The sequence below is a fragment of the Rhinoderma darwinii genome, chromosome 13 (genome assembly GCF_050947455.1).
Source record: "Rhinoderma darwinii isolate aRhiDar2 chromosome 13, aRhiDar2.hap1, whole genome shotgun sequence".
NCBI classification, from domain to species: Eukaryota; Metazoa; Chordata; class Amphibia; order Anura; family Rhinodermatidae; genus Rhinoderma; species Rhinoderma darwinii.
In genome coordinates, this window is record NC_134699.1 from 10,889,616 (window position 1) to 10,913,928 (window position 24,313).

Consider the following 24,313-nt stretch of genomic DNA (forward strand, 5'->3'; position numbering starts at 1 on the left):
ATGCTTTGGCAGGGGATTCCTCTGCTGTTGGAGCCCCTGATGTCACTGTCCATACACTGACCTCAGGGGATCCTCCTGGACGGGAATGTGATATCAGGGACAACCCTAGAGCCGGTGTCCCAGAGCAGAGCACTAGTATAGGCTCTGTGCTGGAACTCTGGGGAATCCACTGACATCAGTATCCATATATGGACAGTGACGTCATGGGCTTGCCCAGAGCTGGGGTCCCAGAGCAGAGCCACTTCTAGCACTCTGCCTGGTATTCCAGCTCTGCTCCTGACATCACGGTCCATATGTGGACATGGATGTCAGAGGCATCCTGCCTCCCATTGAAATCAAGAGGGAGGCGTTTTTTAACGAGTTTTGCAGAGCGGTTTCCGCGCCAAAAAACTCATCAAAAAACTCAGTGTGAACAGGGCCTAAAGGTATGTTCGCACACAGTTTTTTCAGACGCTTTTCTGGCCGTAAAAGTCACAAAAAACGGCTGAAAAATCGGAAACGTTTTTTACGTGGCCGTTTTTCATTGACTCTATAGAAAAACAGCTCCAAAAACGCGAGTTTGATTAAAAAATGGCTGAAAATCGGGAGCTGTTTTCCCTTTGTTTAGTAAGCGTGTGAACATACACTTAGCCTTTTGGTGTGTCCTATAGCTTCTGCCAGCTGCAGAATCACACCCAAAATGGCAGCCGGACACTGCTTAGCAGTTTGAAGACACCTTTTCCTGGCTTGTAGAAGGGGGGAGTGAGATTCCCTCCCACATTTACGGCAGCTGTGAGTCAGGTTGCTTTGCCTTGCTGTAATACTGGGCAGTGCTCCCTCTGGTGGCCAACATAGAAAAACATGTCAAATTATTATTTATTTTTTAATACTTTCCACCATGTGGAAGAAAAAAAAAAAACGCAAAAAACTTAAAATATATAATAGAAATAAGTAACTAACTTTAAAAAAAAAAAAAAAAAGGTTTAAGTCGCGACACATTCCCTTTAAGAATCTGGGGGAGATTCACAAGGAGAGGACTACGGCTGGAGTCAATGATTCAAGAGCCTCCACACACAGCCGTATCCAGGACATGGGCTACAACGGTCGAATTCCCGGTGTCAAGCCACTCATTTTAGATTTATGCGAATTCATTTCTTAATGCCAAACTGGGCGTGTTTTTACTTTTGACTATGTGGGCGTTGTAAAGAGAAGTGTATGACGCTGACCAATCTGTGACCAATCAGCATCATACACTTCTCTTTGTTCCAGCCCTGCATGATCCACAACACAGTGTGATTGTGCAGTGAAAGAAGCTGGGCTGGAACAATGAGAAGTGTATGACGCTGATTGGTCAGCGTCATACACTTCTCTTTACAACGCCCACATGGTCAAAAGTAAAAACACACCAAGTTGGTCATTAAGAAACGAATTAGCATAAATCTAAAATTGCTCATAACTTGCTCAAAAATGATCGTTATGCAAAATAAAAACCACTTCTCTACATTACAGCGCTGATCACATTATGTAGGAGACAGGGCATTTATAATCTGAAGACAGAGCCTCTTTAAAATAAAAAAAAATGCTGGAAATAGATCAGTGTGTGTAATGAATCTATATAATATGAGTTTCACTTTTTGAATTGAATTACTGAAATTTAACTTTTTGATATTCTAATTCATTAAGAACCTGTACATGTGAATCATTCCATGAGAAATAGACCCTCGTGGCAAGTGATTGGTCCCAAAACGGGGTTGTCTTTTGGTGGACCTTTGGGACACATCGGAAGATCCTCTGGCGAGCCAGTCTAACCCTTCACCTGTATCTGTATCTTTAGATCGCCACATTAATGTAAACAAACATGATTTAATGTGCGCACCCTCAGGAAGTTAGACGTGGTCTCCACTGTGTTGAAGTAACCTGGTGGCAGTAAAGGTTTGCAGGCTAGATCTTCCTGTTTGTGCTGCTGTTCAGGTACGTATAGCTCTGGGTTAAATAATCGCTTAAGAAACAAATAATGTCCTTTTGTCTCAAGTGTCAATCCTGATCTGCTCTCTAACAGAGAATAATTACATTGTGTCTTTAAACAATATTGCTAAGCAAAGTGCTTTCTCAGACCTCATCAGTGCACCTTTGAAGAATGGTTTTGTGTAGTGCCTGCCAGCATCATGTATATTTAAGCTAGTTAATGAGGGTTTTGTCGGCAATGATGCTCCGTGGTTTCCATAGCAGCGCGGCGGGGACATCACATATGATTCAACTATAAGAGAATAAACACTAAACAGATATTTCTGAAAATATAAAAATTGCACAGGGAATGTCACACTAGTATATTTGCACGGATTTGCGCACCAGTGACATAGAGGGGCCACATAGTGAACTCTCATTGTTTGCACTCGAGGCCATTTTCATTTATTATAATTGGAGTAAATTGATGCAATTCTTAGCGGCTCCGTTAAAGTGGACCCGTTTCCTAGCCATGAAGCAAACATTCTGTGATAATGGAGCTAGCTAAGCCAGGTGCATCTATCAGTGGGGCAAGACAATGGTGTTGGCAAATTGAGTATTTCATAGTGCAGCAGATAAATCCCTGGAGGGATCGCCCTTATAAATCCCTGCCCTCAATGTTGTTGCCCCTGTACCCACTGCAGAGGCACACATTATGGCAACTTTCCTAGGAAACCATTTAATCTAATCATATATTCAAGCTATTGGAGGAAACCGCTCTGATTCTTTATGGTTGTGATTCTTCTCGGATTCTACCTCATGGTCACCATTGCACATATGGTGTAAACATTAAAGAACATTTTGCGCCTTTTATGATAATAATCTGGCAATATCGTTAGTTCCTCCCCTTATGCCTGCCCACCACCAAAAACTGGCCGGCCCTGAATGCCGAAATCTTGTCTGAGCGTGCATGCGCCCGTCATGTATGGTCCAATATACTTTTCTGCTTTGTCCGGGCCACTAATCTAGTTACTGCGCATGCGTCGCTATGGTGTCCCGTTGTGCGCATGCGCCAGAACAGGATATCGATGCACAAGCGCAGGATTTCGTTTGTTGGGGGGAGATGAGGTGCTATCAATTAACAGTAAGGAGGCAGGATTAACTCGGAAAGGCTTGAGGAATGAAGATATGACTTTTATGCTCATTCACATACGGCACGGGAACACTAAAAAACTGAATACTAAATGTACAGAGCTACTTAGAAGATAGTTATAGGTTACATAAAAATGATTTTTCACCCGCTTCCACCAGGTATTGCTGGTTTAATAGGTGAAATGCGGGTGTCAGGTTCTCATTAAGCTAGGCTTTTTTTGCCGGCCCTAGTCGGTGCACGATTTCTTCTTACCATGTTTTCAACATTCGCTAAATTCACAGCGCACAGAGGGGGTTGTGTGACCTTTATCTGGCTCTCCACATCTAGAAACACAGGCTTTGATTAACAGGCCATTAAATAAAATTACTGCTCCCTTTACAGAAACAATACAATTACACAACGGAGCAATTGTGTAATTAAATCAGCAAATCGAGGTAAAATACTGTACATTCCTCTTAGTTTAGTGGGTTATGGGTGCACAGGATGTGGCAGATGCAGCTGGAGAATTAAAGAACGATAGATTGCTACTTTATTAAATGTCAGTAAACACAATCCGCCTCATACATCCTCCTCTCCGGTCTTCACCAGGAAATAATTCCTGCCATAAGATCACAGTGCGCCGCCCGTCATCATGGTATTTATACACGGATCATTTCCAGCACACACAAAATAACACTGGTCACTGACCGCGTCGTTACACAGATCTGTCAGCACCAGTGGGGAGAAATAACTCATACCCATAGAACCCATTATAGTCAAATATTTCAGCAGATGCAGAAACTATTATATATGCTCAGTTTTAGAGCCCCTGTTGCAATAATGTAATAAAAGTGGGTGCAGAGTTTTCAGTCGCACCCGAGCACTGGTGTCTGAAGTGGCCCAATGGCCCCATAAGAAAACCAGCACTGTGAGTAATAGATGAGGGCCCTGTTACAGATTTGGCATTAGGCCCCAGGAGCTTAGGTTACGCCCCAGCCCCATTGTGTGGTCACGTGACTTAAAGGGAATGTTGGTTTGAAAGGGAGTCTGTTACTAGTTTAATACGGACATTCTGGTGACAGAGTATTGTAGAGGAGACTAACCTGTTTCTAGCATTTATTTAAATTTTCTGTTTGCTGCCTACTTTGTAGAGACAGAAGTTCTATTACGTTTATGCTAATGAGCATTTAGGTGCAATGAGGGCGTTACCATTGCACCTAAATGCTCTTACGTCGCTCACAAGTTCAACCCCCCCTCCCACCCTTCTTACATTGATTGACAGGGCCAGGCAGCGTAATCGGCGTGTTCATGCCTGGCCCCGTACTATCTAACGTGCGCATGTACCTGCTCTTTACTAGGCGCATGCGCAGTATGATCGTTCTGCTCGACGTTCTAATCGCCACTACCGCGCACGCGCAGCGTTCTTGCTTTTTATTTGGCGCATGTGCAGTAGTGCAGATTAGAACGTAGAGCAGAAAGATCGTACGTGCACCGAGTGAAGAGCAGGGTCGCGTGCCCGTTACAGATATTACAGGGCCGGGCATGAACGCGCCGATTACGCTGCCTGGCCCTGTCAATCAATGTAAGAAGGGAGGGGGGTTGAATTGGTGAGCGACGTAAGAGCATTTAGGTGCAATGGTAACGTCATAATTGCACCTAAATGCTCATTCAAAAAAACTTAATAAAACTTATTTCTCTACAAAGGAGGCAGTAAGCAGAAAATGAAAATAAATGCTAGAAACAGGTAAGTCTCCTCTACAATACCCTGTTACTAGTTTAACACGGACATTCTGGTGACAGACTCCCTATAATGTATTAGGACCAAAAATCCTAATGTGTAACACCTGCATTTATAAAATGTCTAGTAGTACAGAGCGTTTTTGTTGTCAGGCACAAAAAAATCTGCCTAAAAATGCCTATAGGAATTATATAGATTTTTTTCTAAATAAATAAATATATAAATAAATACATAGAGAAAAACACATAGACCACAGCAACGGCACCAGGACTTCAGAGTAGATGAAAGCAAAAAGTGGATTTATTCACCTCAATACAGCAACGTTTCGGTTCAACAGGAACCTTTCTCAAGCCATAACAAACTAAACAAAGTGTCCGGTATTTATAGGAAGAGTATACATAAATTGGCAATCACACAATTAAATGCATAATACCATCAAAACATATACATACAAATGTGTCAGTTATATAAAAAGACATATAAAACATGTGCATAGTTCTCCCACTGTAAAGCATATAAATATCATGAAATACATACAACAGTGTAGTAATAGACAAACAAAGTGCTATGATTAGGGGCAATAATGGATAATTGGAAGCAGGCAGAGACTCATTAAATCTAAGTAGAAGTGTACTTACTGTACAGACGTTAATCCATGCCGAGAATAGGGAATTGCGCCCGACACACACGTGTGTCAACTGCGCATGTCCCAAGATGGCGCCCAAACCGGATATTAAGTCCGGTGGAACGCATCTGGCAATAAATCCCCACTGCGCATGCGCCACATCGGAACATGCGTTCCACCTCTATTGCGCATGCGCCAGCTGGGATCTATAAAAAACGCAGAGCAGAGATTGCTTAGTATTAAGAACAAGCCTATTATTTGTCATGATACACATGATATCGTGGATTATCAGGTTCAACCCCCACAAAGTTATATGGGTTTTGAACCAAATTTCCACACATCGGGAGATTTGGATAAAGGGAGCTGAAAGGACACTACTGATAGTGTACTCTGGCGCCCCCTACTGATAGAAACAAAAAATTGTATGTCATAATGGATCACTATTGTTAACTATGATCACCAATGGGGTAAAAAATGAAAATATTGTGCTATAAGGAAGGTTAGCACTCAAACAGGAATAAAACACATTCCCACGTGAGTGTCACCTTCAAGGAGAAACGCATCTGTCTGAAAAAGACAGTATGCGTTAAATATAAATGCTGCACCCACATTTTGAAAAAATAATAAGACATAGATATAAAATGCAGATACGAACGTCCACAGTATAAGGACCAAAAAATCCAAATATATAATTCTCCACGACCCATGTTATTTTTAATAAGCTATCTCATATGGCTCAGTACATATATATAATCCAAACATGAATTTGTCGTTTTTGTAAATAGAAACAAGAAGACTTCTGCCGCTTTCCAATATCTCTCAAAAATTGCTTGACATGTGATTGTGTATCTGAAATATACAAGAAGGAAATACACAATGTATATGACATATAAAAACAAATTTAAAAATGCATGTTAGAAAGAGGTCAAAATAGGACCTCAAAAAACATACATCAAGAACACACAATTACACCTTTGAGGACGTCAACCAATCATATCTCTATCGATCTTAGGGAGAGAATAAATGGCCCATCCTTATATATGTGGACCACAAGGATATTCTATATTCAATCCCTTAGGAGACATGGTCTCTAATTTAAAGATCCACTCAAGCTCTTTTCTTTTAACCCCTTAGTGACCACTAATACGCCTTTTTACGTCGGTCACTAATGGGCTTTAGGCTAGGCTGACGCCTTTTCACGTCAGCCTAGTCTAAGTGCTGCACGGGTCTCCCGTGCAGGCAGGAGCCGGGCTCTGCTGTCTGATGACAGCTGAGCTCCTGCTCCAACGCCCGCGATCGAAGTTTACTTAGATCGCGGCCGTTTAACCCGTTAAATGCCGCCGTCAATAGCGACCGCGGCATTTAACTTTGTTTACAGAGGGAGTGAGCTCCCTCTGTCACCCATCGGCGGCCCGCGAATGAAATCGCGGGTCTCCGATGGGGTGTCATGGCAGCCGGGGGCTTGATAAAAGCCCCCAGGTCTGCCCTGGACATATTCCTGTTAGGACGCGCCGGAGGCACGTCCTAACAGATTGCCTGTCAGATTTACACTGACAGGCAATAATGCTCTGGTATACAAAGTATACCAGAGCATTATAGCAGTGATCGGAACATCGCACAGTAAAGTCCCCTAGTGGGACTAATAAAATCAGTAATCAAAGTGAAATAAATATTATTAATAAAAAGTACAGTAAAAAAAAAAAATAAAACCATTTTTTTCCATAAAAAGTGGTTTTATTTAGTAAAAGTGTAAAAAAAAAAAAAAAGTACACATATGTGGTATCGCCGCGACCGTAATGACTCCATTAATAAAGTTAATATGTAATTTAAACCGCAAAGTGAACACCGTAAAAAAAAAACGCAAAAAAGCATGGCGAAATAGCAATTTTTTTCCATTGCCCCCCAAAAAAGTCATAATAAAAATTAATCAATAAGTCCCATGCACCCCAAAACAGTACCATTCAAAACTACGTCTTGTCCCGCAGAAAACAAGCCCAAAAAATCACTACATTGATGGAAAAATAAAAAAATTACGGCTCTTGGAAAGCGACGATGCCTCTCCTATATGCCATCATAGGCCCCTCCTGGAATTCAGTAACCTTTGGAAAGGCTCTCTCTAACATCTTCCAATCTCTCCTCAGAATCCCACCAATTTGTGGGCTTAATGAGGAGAAAGTGGAGATGAAGGGTAAGCGAACATTCTTGTTCACAGCCACCTGGCCGGCGAGGAGATCCTGTCTATCCAGTAGTTCAACCTTCCGTCTATTAAAATCCAACACATGGTCCGGATAACCCCGATCAGAAAATTTTTTGCACATTTGGTCAAGTCTTGACGATAATTCATCCTCCTGACTAACCACCCTCTTAACTCTAATTAACTGACTGTATGGCAGTGATTTTAGCAGCGTGCTTGGATGGCTGCTGGTGAAGTGCAAGAGATTGTTTCTGTCCGTTTTCTTAGAGAACAGATCCGAAATCAATCTATTATTGACAATGGAAATTCGAGTATCCAAAAATTCAATAGAACATGTAGAAAATGACATCGTAAATTGAATAGTGGAATTCAAACCGTTAAGAAATGTGACAAATTCCTGTAGTTGACTTATTGAGCCAGTCCAGATGAGGAAGACATCGTCTATGTATCTCCACCACCGCAGTACATGACTGAAGTGGTGGGACACATAGACAAGATCCTCCTCAATCCGCCGCATGAAAATGTTGGCATATGTGGGGGCCATATTGGACCCCATTGCCGTTCCTCTCTTCTGTAGGTAAAATGTATCACCCACCAGAAAATAATTTTTTTCCAAAATGAATTTCAGTAATGATCGTACAAACCCAATTTTATCCTTAGAAAAGCCAGATTTTTCCAAATAGAAAAGCGAGGCATCAATCCCCTCCTGATGGGCAATTGAGGTGTACAGACTACCCACATCAAGGGTAACCAGAACCGACCGGTCAGGGATCAAAAGATCCTGAATTCTGACCAGGAAGTCCGAGGTGTCCCTGATGTGGGAGTCTGCACCAATGGCAAACTGCCTGAGAATTTTATCTAGGAATACTGCTGCTGGGACAAAAAGGGAATCGCTCCCTGAAACAATAGGACGTCCAGGGGGCCGAATGGGATCCTTGTGAATTTTGGGCAATAAATAAAGGACAGGAGTTACAGGGAATTTCACCTTTAAAAAATCATGCAGGTTTCTATCAATGATTTTGCTCTTAAATGCATTATCTATTAGGTTATCCAATTCACGTAAATACGTGAACTTAGGATCACCCAACAGAACAGCATAAACATTAATGTCATTCAGTTGTCTTGTCATTTCTTCCAGATAAAGGGAGGTGTCCATAACTACTATGGCACCCCCCTTATCTGCCGGCTTGATAGTAAGATCCTTATTATCCATTAGTTCTTTAAGTGCCATGTGTTCTATACGTGTCAAATTTTTCTGACTGAAACTACCCCTCTGCACTTCCCGCAATGATTTGATCTGTTCTTTAACAAGTGAGATATATGTTTCAACAGCATGTATATTTTGGGGAGGTTGAAATTTGCTCTTATTATACAACCCATAATCCCTAAGATGAAACATATCACTAACTGGAATTATAGAGATGATATTGCCAGGTGGAGACTGTTCAGAAAAATGTACCTTAAGTCTCAATGACCTAAAAAAACATTCAAGATCTAAATTTAATTTAAACCAATCTATAGGGTTATTTGGACAAAAAGACAGACCACGATTAAGCACTTTGACCTGTGGGTCAGATAATATACATGACGAAATATTCACCACTAGGTCTGGGGGTTTTTCTTCCTGGTCGGATATTGCCGTATCCCCCGTGCTGGAGTCGATCTGCCTCTGGTTCTGTTGGCATTCATTCTTCCTCCTATGTTTCCTCCTGCCCCTGCGGGTTCGCTTTCTCCCATAGTAGGGGTGTCCGTGTTGTCCCCTAAAAAAGGAACATTATATTGGTCATCCGAGAATTCCGAATCCGTGACGTATGGTTCAGCTCCTCTGTATCTTCTCCTGGGTCCCTTTTCGATCCTCCTGGAACACCTTGGGTCAGCATCTTCTGCCTGCCAGCAATAGATTTTACCAGTAGCGTAGTCATCCAAATCTCGCTGCCATTTCTGGCGTTTGGTCTTCTCGATGTCACTACGAAATTTTTGTAGAAATAAAAGAACTTTTTCCTTCAAAATTGAGAAATCTTGTGTAGACATCATCTCTTTCAGCTGAGCCTCTCTTTCACTCAGGCGTACTTTAACCAGGTCAATCTCTTTCTGTAAGAACTCCAGGTTCAGCAACAGAAGATCTTGTGAATATTTATTCGAGATAGCCTCAAACCTCTCTTTAAATGCTGTATTTGCAGGGAAGAGGTTAGGTCTCAAATGAGAACGCATGCCACGCGGTATACGGGTACACCGATAATACTCGCCAAGTGTTGACAGATGTAGCTCAAGGGAAATGCATCTTTTAGAATCTGCCTCCCATTTTCTCCTTACGTTTTCAACGGTAGGGACACTTAGGAAGGCCACATCCCCCGATAGACCCTGTAGGATACGGTCGGCGTCCTCTCTGGTGTAAGTGAAAACTTGAGGTGTCATCACACCTATGTCCTGCTCATCTTCAGTAGACATGATTAACACTGGGTGCACGCGTTCGATTCAAACAAACACAGTCCAATGGTAGATGAACACAGCACTCCAATGGTTTCCAAAAAATCAGGCCATGTGCTCGTTACCTGGGGGTGAATCAATTCCCCAATAAAATAGAGAAAAACACATAGACCACAGCAACGGCACCAGGACTTCAGAGTAGATGAAAGCAAAAAGTGGATTTATTCACCTCAATACAGCAACGTTTCGGTTCAACAGGAACCTTTCTCAAGCCATAACAAACTAAACAAAGTGTCCGGTATTTATTTACCATTGGACTGTAAATAAATATATATATATATATATATCTCTATCATGTGATTCTATTGCAAAAAAAATGCGGGCATTAAACATGGCAAAAAAATCTCCAAATGAGTGTCGTAGGTTTTTTCTGCCTCCCGTTGATTGAATGGTTTATCCCTCTGACCTTCCATTGAATAGAACAAGCACGCTGCTTTTTTTTCTCTCAGAGCGGCCAGAAGACGCCCAGGAAAAAAACCCGTCTCTGCCTCCCATTGAAATCAATGGGAGTGTTTCTTGGCGCTGATGTTGCGGTGGTATATGCATTAGAATTAGCGCCAAAGAACGCAGTGTGACCTACTCCTAATATGTGAGCATCAATGGATAACCTAATACCCACGTAAAGGGTAAAGGAAAACCATTCCAGCAGCGCTTGTTAGGACAATTTCTGTCCATATGCCATATTCCCAGGTAGGAACTCTACTCCAACAACCAGAGCATAGAGCTGCTTCCCCTGGTGAGAACGGATGATCATTTGGGGTTTTGACTGCCAAACCTGCATCGATTAGCTGATCGCCAGCAGAGTCTCTATTTAGAAAAAGGGTTATTCAGATGGGATAGCTTCTTTACTTGTATTTAGAGGTGTTTGAAATACTAAGTCCTTCAGTTTTCCTATCCTGTAAAACTGCTATCTATTTTTGATAAATCTGATTGACGTCCCATATGGCCGCCATTACTGCGATCACTCATTTCTTCCTGATTCCTGACCAGCGAGTTTACCTAATAATGAAAAATGATGTAAACTGGATATATTTAGGTTTAACTAGACATATCTGCAATTCAGCAGTCTGAAGCAGCTGGGTGACAACCCCCACAAAAGCGCTAATGGCAGAAATATTGGTTGTCACCCAGTTTTTCCAGGAAGAGGTATAACTAAGGAACGGGTAAATCGAATTTGACATGTTGAAAAAATGACGACTCGTAGATGATTATATATACAGTATTTATATATGTTGAGGATAGCAGGGGGTTACTAACTCTCTAACAGTGGACTATTCATTTATTGACTGTTAAAATAGGGTGGAGACATATGTTGTTCCTGTAAAGGTAATATCCACCTCTTGGGAGATTGCCTTCATGAAACTTTGAAGATCGAGCAGTTGCGTCTCCAGAACTCTGTTATTACTGTGTACAGGAACACTGTGGAGATCAATGGCACCGGCACAGTCATCACCCGCTGCATGTTAATGCGGTGCCATTGTGGGGACGGGTTGCTAGACATGACTGCAGGACTTTCAAACATCCGTAAAGAAAATCTTATGGTGGAGATTTCCTTTCATTTCAACTGTGGCCCTAATTAAAAAGAATGAACGCTTTAGATCCTGAGCAGTCCCTTTGATAGGAGACCGGCATGAATCGTAACTGATCGGAATCAGAAAAGGTCTTTCTTTATGGTGTTATTATTCTCAGCACTATCTCCGCATGGATCTGTAATATACAAGTTTTACATAACTCTTTGGCTGGAGGCAGATAACATATAAATTATATACATCCGTAAAATGAATTATGTGCCCGTAGGATTAATGCTGGATCAAAATCGCTACTATCCTCTACAAAGTATAAGATTATTGATATGATATAAGGTAATATGACTAATAAATGGTGCTACGGACCACATGTATGGCAAAAATGGGAGTTGTCAATAATTCACCATGGCTAAAGGAAGACTCCAGGCAAAAAGGATTCGCTGTGTTATGCCTAGTGCAGGACCTGAGGAGTCGGTGCATGACATGTATCTTTGGTGTTCTTTGAATCTTTGTGTCATGCTCCGCCCTTCAGGCCATGAACTAGGCATAACACAGTGTAACACTTTTTCCTGGAGTGTTCCTTTAAGTCTGAAGAAGCAAGTAAGGCCTTCAAAAAACAGACCATCCTAAGTCCGCTTCAGTAGAACGGCTGGGAGTCCGAGTCTTGTGGCCATAATAGATGTTAAAATGCAGTTGTATTATGACACGGGCTTTAGGCTGCGTTCCCAGTTGCTGATTCTTTGCTCCGCAATGGACTGACACTGATCGAGGCAACTAATTTATCGCCGATTGACCTCAATGAGAAACAAAAAACTAATTGTGATAGATTCTGTAGGCTTTGTACACACTAACCCCAATATACCACCTGAGGACGCTACGTTTGTATCAAAACATGTCGGGTGGGGGGGGGGGTGGCTATTTTGCTTTTAATATCAATGTTTGTCTAGCAATCACATGTGAATCTTGAATAAGTTCTGGTTGCCTGTTCAGCATACTGCAGTCGCTGACTGATACACCCCTGCTACTACACAATTAATGTATCCACCGTAATACTTTAGCAACACATTTGCAACTAACACATTACTAGGCCACGTTGGCTATTTTTAACCCAATGTGTTTTGTGTCTGTTTTGGAATCTTTGCATTTATGTCAATAAAAGTTATATTTTATCCGATTTCTGGTTGGTAGTTGGAAATTTGGGTTTCATTGTGCCTTAGGCATATTAGTATCTTGTACACACTAACGTCATGGTTTCCATGTAGAATGGTAGCCTTCAGTTTTCCGGCGGATCAAACTGGATACGGACATTCTCTACTGTCTTTAATGGGGTCCGTCGTGGTTCCGCTATATTTGAGGCAAAGAATAGCAATGCAGATTGCGCTGTTCTTGTCCTCAAAAATACTGGAAAGCTTGATGGAAACACCGAATGCAGATGTGAACAGTGTTTAAAACCAGATTATGTTGGAACTGATGTAGAGTCCCATAATAATGAATAGGATTTGTCATTCTAAGTTTTTTTTCAGATAAAAAGAATTTCTAAAATGGTGTTGTGCAACTTGATTTGCATAATGTGACTCCTAAATTATACAATCACACGCGTTGAATTCTATACTGTGCGGGGGCCAAGTTGCCACCTTATGGGCTCCTCTGACAGGTGCATTGAGCAGGTATTGATTTACAACCTTTGTCCATCTCAGTGCATCCCTATGGGATGCAGCATCGCTTGTTATCTGGCTGTAGCCATATGTGTGTAGTATTTTACATTCTAAACCCATCCTTCACTGTCTGTTGATATAGGACATGGCTTATGGTTAAAGGTTTTTGAAGGACATTTTCTAAAGGTACAAATTAAATAAGTAAACTGCAAAAGCCAGAATAATATTGGCACAACACTTAGAGAATAATTCAGATTAATCAACACACTCCTCTTAAATTGGCCTCTGGATCTTCTACAAGTCTGCAGGCCCCGTTGTAGATTTACCTCAATGATCAATCGCGCTTTAACTGCACCACTGGCCAGAAATAAAATTTTTAGTGTGAAGTTTGCTTGGCATGGAGAGGGCACTAATGCAAAACAATGGGGCTTCCTGATGGCGCTGGTTCATTCAGTCACACGCCACATCTCAATACAGGACGTCCATCAGCTTGTTGCCCTTCCCCACCTCCTTTTGTACCACCCGGGGGCCTTTTCCACCTTTTACTTGTTTGTGAACACTGCTGTGATAGACTAGGGCAAGCCTGAGCTGGGCCCCATCTTTTATATGGGGCCATAGCAATTGTATGGGTGTCCACTATAGTATGTATGCCCCGATCTATGTAGATGGTAAGCTTGCCATTTTATAGAATATTTATCTTTAGAAAACGAAAATCATCCTCATCAGGTAGCTGTAGATGTATTAGATGCAGTGCAGCCAGAAATGTATTTTCCTCTCTTCTGGTTTCTGTAAATGCACATTTTCTCTTTCTATGCTTTTTGAAATACTGAATGAGAGCATGCAGCTGCATCCCCCTCCTCTCCCCTCCTCGCCGTTTTCTATTTAATGTTTTACACTAGATGGATTTTTTTGGTGACTGAGGAGGTTTCTAAACATTTACATAGAGCCTGCAGGCAGGGAAATGGGAACTACAGGCTGCTGGAAGACATATTACAAATATTTAAAATGTTCTGCTGATTCATACAAATTCTAACTATAAGTACACTATAAACTTTAGTGCATTTTTTTAAAAAACTCATATTTACCATATTTTTGGATGCGTAGTCAACCACTTACTAAATGTATAAGAGGGAGGAAGAGCGTGTCTTGAATGAAGATGAAGTGGTGGGGGGGGGGGGGTCTTTTCTCGACAAGATGGATCCAAGATGCCTCTGGGGATGTAGTGTGCTCCTGTGGGGAACATTCAGCCTCATCTGCATATTCTAATTGAAATGCTTTCAGGTTTACCGCAAGAATGAACAACGCAGGCAAAGTTTCTGCTGATTCAAAGGCAAAAGTGTGTGCAGTGGGCAAAGTTTACTCGGCGAGAGGAGGAGGTGTGCAGAATATCCCCGGGCCGCACTAAATGGAAAGCGCTCAGCCATGTAACACTGACGAATACACAATCAAAACCTAACCCACTTTACAATTTGGCTCTCGATTTCTCTGAGTTTTTTTCACTTTCATTTCTGAAATGCGTGAAGGGAGATTTTTTTTTTCCAGTGAGTAAAAACACTGTCAGCATTAGTTGTGGGTGTAGAGGCATATATGCCACAGAAACGTGATTTTTGTAACAAATCTATGATACATGAGTGATCTCAATGTGTGTGTAAAATGCTGTGAAAGATATCACTACCTTGTTCTTTCTGATGACAACGGTATGTCATTACAATGTGCTAGCCTTCAAGTAACTGACGTTCATGGCAAATCCTACAAAAATAACTACGGCTTCTCTGCTTTATTATTCCTTTAACTGCGCCGCGATCTTGACAAAACATGCAGGTAAAACCACAAGATTGTACAAGCAATTTCTTCAAAATTAAATTACATTTTTTAAAATAATAAGAAATGATCAGCTTTGTAGTGTTTTTTTCTCCCCCTCCCCCTCTCATATATTGCATTCGGCTTTGGTATTTCATTTCTTTGGTATAAAGCGCAGCTCCACTCCAGCACATAAAATAAAATAAAAAAAGCAGTTGTCCATTGTCACCACTAGAGGGCCAATCTCTAACTGCTGTACTACACTTGGCTCTTATTGACATAAATAGTAGACACATACAGATCGCCCCCTAGTGACAGCAAAAGGCAGTCAAGGTTTTTTGTTTTTTTTTTACAAATATTCGTAAAGTAACTTGTCATATTAATGTCAGCTTTATTTTCAAGTAATGTTGTTATAACGGTTTTATATTGAAATCTGCATGTACAGTACCATTTGTATAAAGTTTGTGCGCCTTTTTTTTTTTTTTCTCTCAAATTTCTCCCATAGGTTATGCCTCATAACCTCCCAGTGCTAGCAAATATAGCATGGTCTAACACAGCCCCAAAATCACACACAGAATTAATCCAATGTGTGAATAGGACATTTTAGATTCCCATTCACTAACATTGCCTATCTGACCACTGTAGTAAATGAACCTAGCCAAAAACAAAAAGTGCTGCACTATACTGGAAGAAATCTGGACATGTAGCATCAGGTGGGTGGCTCTTCTGGCTGCATAAACTTAAGCATGAATTCTCATGCAAGTCTAAACATGGAAAAAAATAAATTCGTTTTTTAGTGTATATATACTATATAATCAAATACAAAAAAATTCTATATACCTTCACATACATTCTACATGACCAATGAATGTGCCTTCTTCTGACCATCTGATTTCGAAACCATTGGTAAAGAGATGAAGTTGGTCTATTTAGTGGAATTGGATATGGCTGTTGGGTCAGCTACAAGACGTTCAATGAGGTTGAGTATCTGACCGTGCTGGGGCATTATCACACTATCCCCAAACTTTTGCAACAAAATTTGTATGCGTGTTAAATGGGTATTCCCATCACAATGTTATAGCATATCACTAGAATATGTCATAACATTATGATTGGTGGGGTCCATCCTGTATCTTTCTCCCTCTTTCTTTAGAGGGGCCGTGGCGCCTTCATTCTAAGGATCAGTTGGGGTCCTGGCAGATGGATGGCATATCCTATTTATATGCCATCACTTGTAACAGTGGGAAATCCCTTTTAATTTATAGAATGGCATTGTGGACTGTAACATTTTGTTTTCACTTCACTGGAAATAAGGGACTTTTGGCCATTTTCCGCTACCAAATTGGCACTAGACATTTAGGGTATTTGAAAATGGGTTTCTAAACTGGGCATCCCCTTTAATTACATGTGCTCAGTGTTTCTGCTCCCACACTTGTCAATGATCCCACTACTAACCCTACTACATTCTTGACCGGACACAGATGATCAACTTAAAGAGGCTCTGTCACCAGATTTTGCAACCCCTATCTGCTATTGCAGCAGATCGGCGCTGCAATGTAGATTACAGTAACGTTTTTATTTTTAAAAAACGAGCATTTTTGGCCAAGTTATGACCATTATTGTATTTATGCAAATGAGGCTTGCAAAAGTCCAACTGGGCGTGTTGAAAAGTAAAAGTACAACTGGGCGTGTATTATGTGTGTACATCGGGGCGTGTATTATGTGCGTACATCGGGGCGTGTTTACTACTTTTACTAGCTGGGCGTTGTGTATAGAAGTATCATCCACCTCTCTTCAGAACGCCCAGCTTCTTGCAGTGCAGATCTGTGACGTCACTCACAGGTCCTGCATCGTGTCGGCACCAGAGGCTACAGATGATTCTGCAGCAGCATCGGCGTTTGCAGGTAAGTCGATGTAGCTACTTACCTGCAAATGCTGATGCTGCTGCAGAATCAACTGTAGCCTCTGGTGCCGACACGATGCAGGACCTGTGAGTGACGTCACAGTGCTGCACTGCCAGAAGCTGGGCGTTGTGAAGAGAAGTGGATGACACTTCTATACACAACGCCCAGCTAGTAAAAGTAGTAAACACACCCCGATGTACGCACATAATACACGCCCACTTGTACTTTTACTTTTCAACACGCCCAGTTGTACTTTTGCAAGCCTCATTTGCATAAATACGAAAATGGTCATAACTTGGCCAAAAATGCTCGTTTTTTAAAAATAAAAACGTTACTGTAATCTACATTGCAGCGCCGATCTGCTGCAATAGCAGATAGGGGTTGCAAAATCTGGTGACAGAGCCTCTTTAAATGTAGGTGTTTAGTTGCTAAATGTTTGAGAGTAAGGATGTCATTCCTACATAAGACCTGTAGGAGTGATTCATTATTACAGAATGTCTTTTACATGCTGGGCTGTATGGCAATAAATCTTAAATACCCTCTTACATGTTTATATAAAAATATGGGTGAAGATATTTAGGTAAACAGGATTATTATTTTTTTTTATTTATAAAAGAAAAATTAAAAACACACGAAAAAAACCAACAAATTATCTTATATATTAAGAGTATAAAGTTATAGATTCTAAACAAATGAAATATGTTGTAATTATCAAGAGTAAGTACGAATGGGAAACCCTTCAATCCACTCAGAATCCCTTGAATCAGATGGGAACCCCTGTCAATCACGCTGCAAACCCCTTCAGTGAGATCCGTAAAGGGCGCAGCTCTCATCTACGCAGAAGGAACACCATTATTAGCCCGACGTGCCTGAACAAGGCATATATAAAGGGAACGTCTAAACCAGATGACCCCTGTAATTTCACAAAAATATTTTTTTCCTGTCTTCAATAATACTTGTTGAAATCCCTCACTATTCATTTTATCATAAACAACCACTATATATTCAGCGTGTATATTTCCCTATTAGATCTTCCTGCAGGATTTCCTTTTCTTTAATAATACAACTGCTCCGTATTCCCCCCAAAAAAAATGTTTAAATTACATTTGTGAGATTTGCAAACATGAATGTGATTGTGCCCTGGGGATAAAGTCACCTCCATACTTCATAAAGAAAAAGGATCTGAATAATTATAAGATGAGCTGGTAAAACAATTACAGTCATCTCTCTGACACATCATTCTCCACATGGAATGTGAATATCTCAATATCCAATCAGCGGACGGCAGAAATAATTATACATAACCTTGGTTATAGACCGATAGACACCTATGAGCGAGATATGCACTATGAGCGAGATCACTATGAACACTATATCTCATATCTATATCACCTAAACACATAACTTATATCACGTGAAATCCGTCATTATTGCATTACCTGGTGCCGACTATGGTTGAGTGGCTTGTCTTCTACCAGCAGGCGGATAGCAGCTTCCCATTTCTCTGGTGTTTGGTGGTCCCATGCCGCCACTACAAATACTGCTTGTTTGGAGGGGATCTGAACCTTGCGGGCTGTGTAAACCTCCCCATCTGTTCCAACTTTGAAATCTGGATTGCTGGTTTCATACCAGATTCCGTGTGTTCCTGTATTGCACCCATTAAACTTTACTGTAAATAAACAGAGGGAGATCAGTGATTAGTACATGGCACACAGGACACAATGTATTTTCATAAGAATTCGATTGCGTTTATAATCTCTCATTGTAGCATAACCCCCATCATTGTACTTTTCTTGCTGTTAAGACACCATCGTTGTACAAGATGAAATAGCGTTGGTAAATTTGCAGTGTATACAAGAGGTTAGAGGATTCTACAAAGAAATTTAAAACGTCATGTACTACAATATAACAAACATTGATTGTAATCATTCACACCAGTGCCTACGAGAGCTCACAATCTAATCTACCCCAGACATACACACATATGAGTGTAACTATGGGGATGCAGAGGTGGCAGTTGTATCCAGGCCCTGGTGCAGAAGGGGCCTCTAAAGCAGACGACACCAGTATTATAAACGGCACGTGGTAGATGGGAGCCCGCTTAGAGTTTTTGCATTGGGGCCTTGGAGCTTTAAGCTTTGCCATTGGGAAGCAAACTAAGCTATCAGTATGGTCAGGACTGCTGGAGATCCAGGAGGAAACCCACCAAGCTGGCTCCATGTGTACTGTTTGTGGACTAAAGTTGGGCCCCTGTTCTACCAAACCCTCCATTCGACAAGTGTAGAACTTGCTTTCCCAGGTTGCCATCTGCCAGCCCTGGCATTTGCCTCATGCTAACATCAGCCCTAAAATCTTACACAAAGGGGGAGAATGCAAACTCCATGCAGATGGAGTAACACAACAATCCGGCATTATGTGACTGATACAATTGTGGTGCCAAGTCTGTATTTTCGCAATCAAAATGACCACCAATATCTTGCACTATATGGCAGTAGATTACTTTTACTTTATCAGTATGGAAAATAGGATTGAATGACCGTGATATCACTAAGGAAGCAATTCCCAAGGTTTAAGCAAGTTTGGGAGAAAAATCTGACCCCTTATGGCTCATCCCTATAAAAGGGACCAGTCACGTCTTCGGACACGTATGTTTTAGTAAATACTTATGCTGTTCCTCTGTTATTCCGCCTGTAAATGTTTGAATAAATTGAAGATTCTTTTCAGAATTTGGTATTTTTATACAATAAGTTGTAACACTGTCGCCGAATTTTAAACCACTCAGCATAAAATATCATGTATATGCATTAGTGGCATCCCGGTCATGTAAATATATAATACCAGTATGGCCCAGTGTTATGTGATGGAACTCTTAGTGGCGGATTGATTTGCGGGAGACCTGGGGAATGGCGGACTACTTCCAAATTTGGTTGCAGTGATCAATAATTGCAGGTTGCTTTATATTATGCCAATTAAATTCTAATGCATAATATTTAAAATACATATGGACTTTGGTAGTGTAACATAATGTCCTCTGTTTACGCTCTGCAAGTGGCTGGGTTCAGGCTGGTTGTAGAGGTGCAATGCTCTGCAGTCTATTCCATGACAAGCTGAACTAGCATCCAGAGAGCTGCAATTATCTTGTGGAACTGGTAGTATCATTCTGGATGGGGGAACGGTGGGCCGGGGATGAATATTTATTAAACTCACATTCGTATATTATCTGCATGTGCGGATGGAAGTGTCAGCAAATTCAGCACTAAATCACCCACCAGTGAGAACAAGTGACATCTTCTCCTGCAGAAAGCAATGGGGAAAGTTACCCAGCATTTAGGAATTGAAGCAATTATGTTAGGAGGATTCGTCTCTCAGCAATTTATCTGTCAAGGCTTGTATGATTTAATTACTATTTATTCAGAATGAAGCCAACCAAAAAGCAGGCTACCTTCTCATTGTGCCTTCTGATGCTCTATTCACTCCACAAGCACCTATGTTTTGGTTAGCTTTGTAATATAAAGCTCCCCAGGTCTGTACCATTTTCACCTCTGCAATTAAACTCCAGCGCCCAAAGGACAAAAGCTATTGCAGCTGTGCCCTGATGCCAATGCTACCTGCTGAAAACATTAGACCCCTCCGGTGCTCAATATAATATAATATAATTATTTTCTTTTCTCATGTGTAAATCAGTGTCTTCAATGTTGTGGACGGTTTTCACGTTAGAGTTGCACCCGGGCGGGTCCTGTTTTCACGGATCCCTCAGACCGGAGTCTATCGAGGGGTCCGTGAAAACGGAAGAAACTAGGACGTTCCATTTTTCAACGGACCCTTCACACAATCTGTTGAAACAACGGCCCCTTTAAAATATATGCATCTGTGAAACGGCCATTGTTTTAACGGTCGTCACACGGACATATATAATATTTGTGTAAATAAGCCCTAAAAGAGAAACTGTCATGCATTTTGTAACACTGGTGACACCGTACCGCAAAGTCACCTAAAGGTGAAACGCCACCATGTAACTTTGTACTCAGCCCGTGTCCAATCATATGAAGTCTTTTTGTTTACGGAGAATGATAATCCGTTGATTTACGGTATCATTGTCCTTGAAATGACCGGATACCTGGATCGTAGCTTTGCCTACTGATCTAATATATTTTTCAAATCTATTCCGTTCATCCATTACTTTTCTGTGCTCTCCAAACCTCCTTCATTCTAAACTCTGGGAAACGTGGAACCATTAAAATAAACCGTTTCATCGTGTAACACCCTGTCAAATCTCCTTAGATAAACGGCTCTGAGACGTATTTAAATAGCACCAAATCCCAGGTGAAATTTGCATTCGTCTCTCAGCCCTCCGGTAATTAGCGCGCCACATAAATAGCCACACCCCAACTCTACATTTTATCTTTGGAGCGTAAGCTAGGAAAAGGCTTTCATATTCTAAGTAAACAGATTCCGCGGGACTGGAGAAGAGTAGACAAGGTAGCTGCTGACGGCCTCATTAGGAGGCTTCTGGGCTTAAACCCTTAACCTCTTCATTTTTAATTACCTATAAAATCTGCTATTCAGTAACGAGCCCAAGAGGAAAGAGACAACGATAGCTACATGTAGCATGCTGGCAGGTGTGAAACGAAAGGCTCCTTGGAATCTGATCATATGGTGTAACATAGGAAATTATGGAATCCTTTTATGTGAGGGGTAGAGGGAGAAGACCTCACGTGAGGTTTGTCAACAGAGGCGATACATCATAAAGAGAGACCAATCTATGGCCGAATGACTTGTGAGATGTATGAAAGATGGTGGCAGGCGATTTCAATGGTAGTTGGGAAATTGGACATTCCTGCCATTGAAATAACTATAAGCATATATGTGTGGATGACATCTGTGTCCCCATGTACCAGGACGGGCGTAGGGACAGGCTCCTGGGGAAAACAATAGCAGTTCCATTCCCCAAAAAATGTCAACTTGAAAATTAGGCCACTTTTATTTGGTCATTATTTTGCTTCAGTAATTGTTAGTTAAAACTCAGGCGTGGGTCCAAAATACAGGAGAGGTGCACATCTTTCTATTCTATTTTCTCTGTGTAGGTTCCTCTCCTGGTTTTGGCATCAAAATACTGAAGCAGAATGCCGACCTAAAGGCGTGTTTCAGATGGGCATAAGGTAAATTCGCCCCCCCGCCCCAGACTGAATTTGCTGCAGAAAATTCGGCAGCAAATCCACCTAGAATCCACAGGGACATCCAAGCCAAATCGTGCTGTTTTTCTAACGCATTTTAAGTCACATGTGACCACTGCAGGCTCTGACTGGCTGTAGTGGCCATGTGACGAAATGTCATCACAGGAGGCTAGCTGCATGAAGACCAACCGGGCATTTTTTTTGAGTTTGAGAAAATGGCAGGGTGTGCAACAAAATCCACATGAATTGCCATTTGTTGCAGATTTTTATTTTCCCATTGAACTTAATGGGGAAAATCCACAACAAATGTACGACGATTACGCAGCAGAAATGGTCATGCTGCGGATTTAAAAAATTTGCACCGCAGGTCAATTTTCACACGGAAGTTTTCTGCAGCGTGTGGATGACATTTGTTATCTCATCCACTTTGCTGCTGCTGCAATTCCTGCAGATTTTCAGCCTGCAAATCTGGACGGAAAACCCACAGGGCATCTGGCACGTGTGAACATACCCCAAGAGTCCGCTTTTCTGCTACTGTATTACAGATGCAACACCCTGACCTCCCTCGGTTCATCAGAAGGGGAGTTAGAGCACCATAGAAACCTATGCTGCTCTAACTCCTGTTCTGATGAACCGAGGGAGGGCTAGGTTTGCTAGCCACAATATATATACGCAAAAAAGCACCCGTATTATGCTCGTCTGAAAAAGGCCAAATACTGCCATGTGAATGAGGCCTTACTGCTTCCTTGAACAATCTTTATTAGGTCCATATGCAGATCACAGGAGACAAATGGCAACTCCTCAGAGTAGACAATTGTACGTCTACCCCATACTATGCTCGGTGCTGGGATTTTTCATTGCTCCTAGACTATGCTGCACCACACAGCGCTTATAAATAAGATAATAAAGTGGAAAATATACTTTTGTGGCGAGAGCAATTGCATTTTTAATAACTAGTTATTTTTAATCCTGAAATACTGGCACATTAAAGACGCTCTCACCCTGGAACATAAATATCACAGGAGCTGCTGAATAATCCCAACCGCTATGTGAATTAGCAGGCAAAATATTTACCTCCACCATCTATTTGTACATGTGGTTAGATGTGTGACTGGGGCCTCCTGGTCAAACGAAATGTTTTGGAGGGAGCTAATTAACTTCTCGGATGGAGCGCCCGTCAGCTAGCGCTGAGCAGTGATACATTTCACCCTGCATACCAAATGCCATAAAAATTTGATGGCATTTTACTTTGCGTGTAAAATTAAACCTCCCGAAAAGGTCAGAAAACTTGCAGGGTCCCTGCGATTAACTGAAAGGAACAAATGGGAAGAGATTGCAGCTATTTAGGAGAAAGGGGGAGGGAGGGCAGAACTGAAATACAGAGCAATTATCTTCAGCGGGGGCTGGAAACATAATTCTTGCTGGGGTGGATTATCGGGGTAAAATATTAACTCCATTTGCTGTAGAGGCTGCTAGAAAAAAGTGTTCCATTTTAGTCAGTTATTTATGTGCTTGCAGTGACAGATCCCCCAAATCAAGACGTTACCATGTAAAACAGAAACCAATTTACTGCAAATTGCTTCGGCAACAGGGGAATAATTTCCAAATGGACCCATTATGGACATTTACATAAAATTAAAATTCGTAAAAATGAGCAGCATGTTGAGCTCTCAAGTTCTCAACAGCATGACCGAGGAATTGTGGGTAATAAGTGATAGGCTTTTGTTGTGTGTTGACAGTAACTTGTTGAGTCTGTTCAGTATGAAAACGAGCGCCTGGCTGTGCACCAATGAGACCAAGAGCAACACAAGGAAAAACGTGATCGCGCTATACGGCTCCATATAAAAGCTCATTATATAGTATTGTAGATTTGTTGCTGCAATAGTAGAAGATAGTATATGTATTCATTTACTTAGGTGCAAAAAAAAAAAAGGTATTACGTTTTCAGAAAATAAAGCTTATTCAGTGTACCATGACGCTCCGCATCAGACTATAAGTCCAAGAGGGAACCAGGATGCCGGTCTCAGGCTAGTATAGTCGGAACTTGGACGACGGTGAAGTAGAGTAGCACGGTGTAGCGGGAGCAGACTTCAGTGTCACCATGCAGACTCGTTGGAGGTGTTGCGCATAACGCGGTAGAGGTTTGGCAGCCGTC

At 41.5% G+C, this 24,313-nt stretch overlaps 1 protein-coding gene and 1 long non-coding RNA gene across 5 annotated transcripts in view; one reads left to right on the top strand and one right to left on the bottom strand.

The window, feature by feature from the left end:
- Positions 1-24,313, top strand: part of LOC142665642 (uncharacterized) — a 299,137-nt gene that overhangs the window by 175,200 nt on the left and 99,624 nt on the right. The gene's annotated exons all lie outside the window — the stretch shown is intronic.
- Positions 1-24,313, bottom strand: part of CDH4 (cadherin 4) — a 537,863-nt gene that overhangs the window by 108,379 nt on the left and 405,171 nt on the right. For both annotated transcript variants that reach the window (XM_075845364.1, XM_075845363.1), the window contains exon 3: positions 18,424-18,653. In XM_075845364.1, the coding sequence (XP_075701479.1) occupies positions 18,424-18,653 (230 nt within the window). The remainder of the gene's footprint in view (positions 1-18,423; positions 18,654-24,313) is intronic.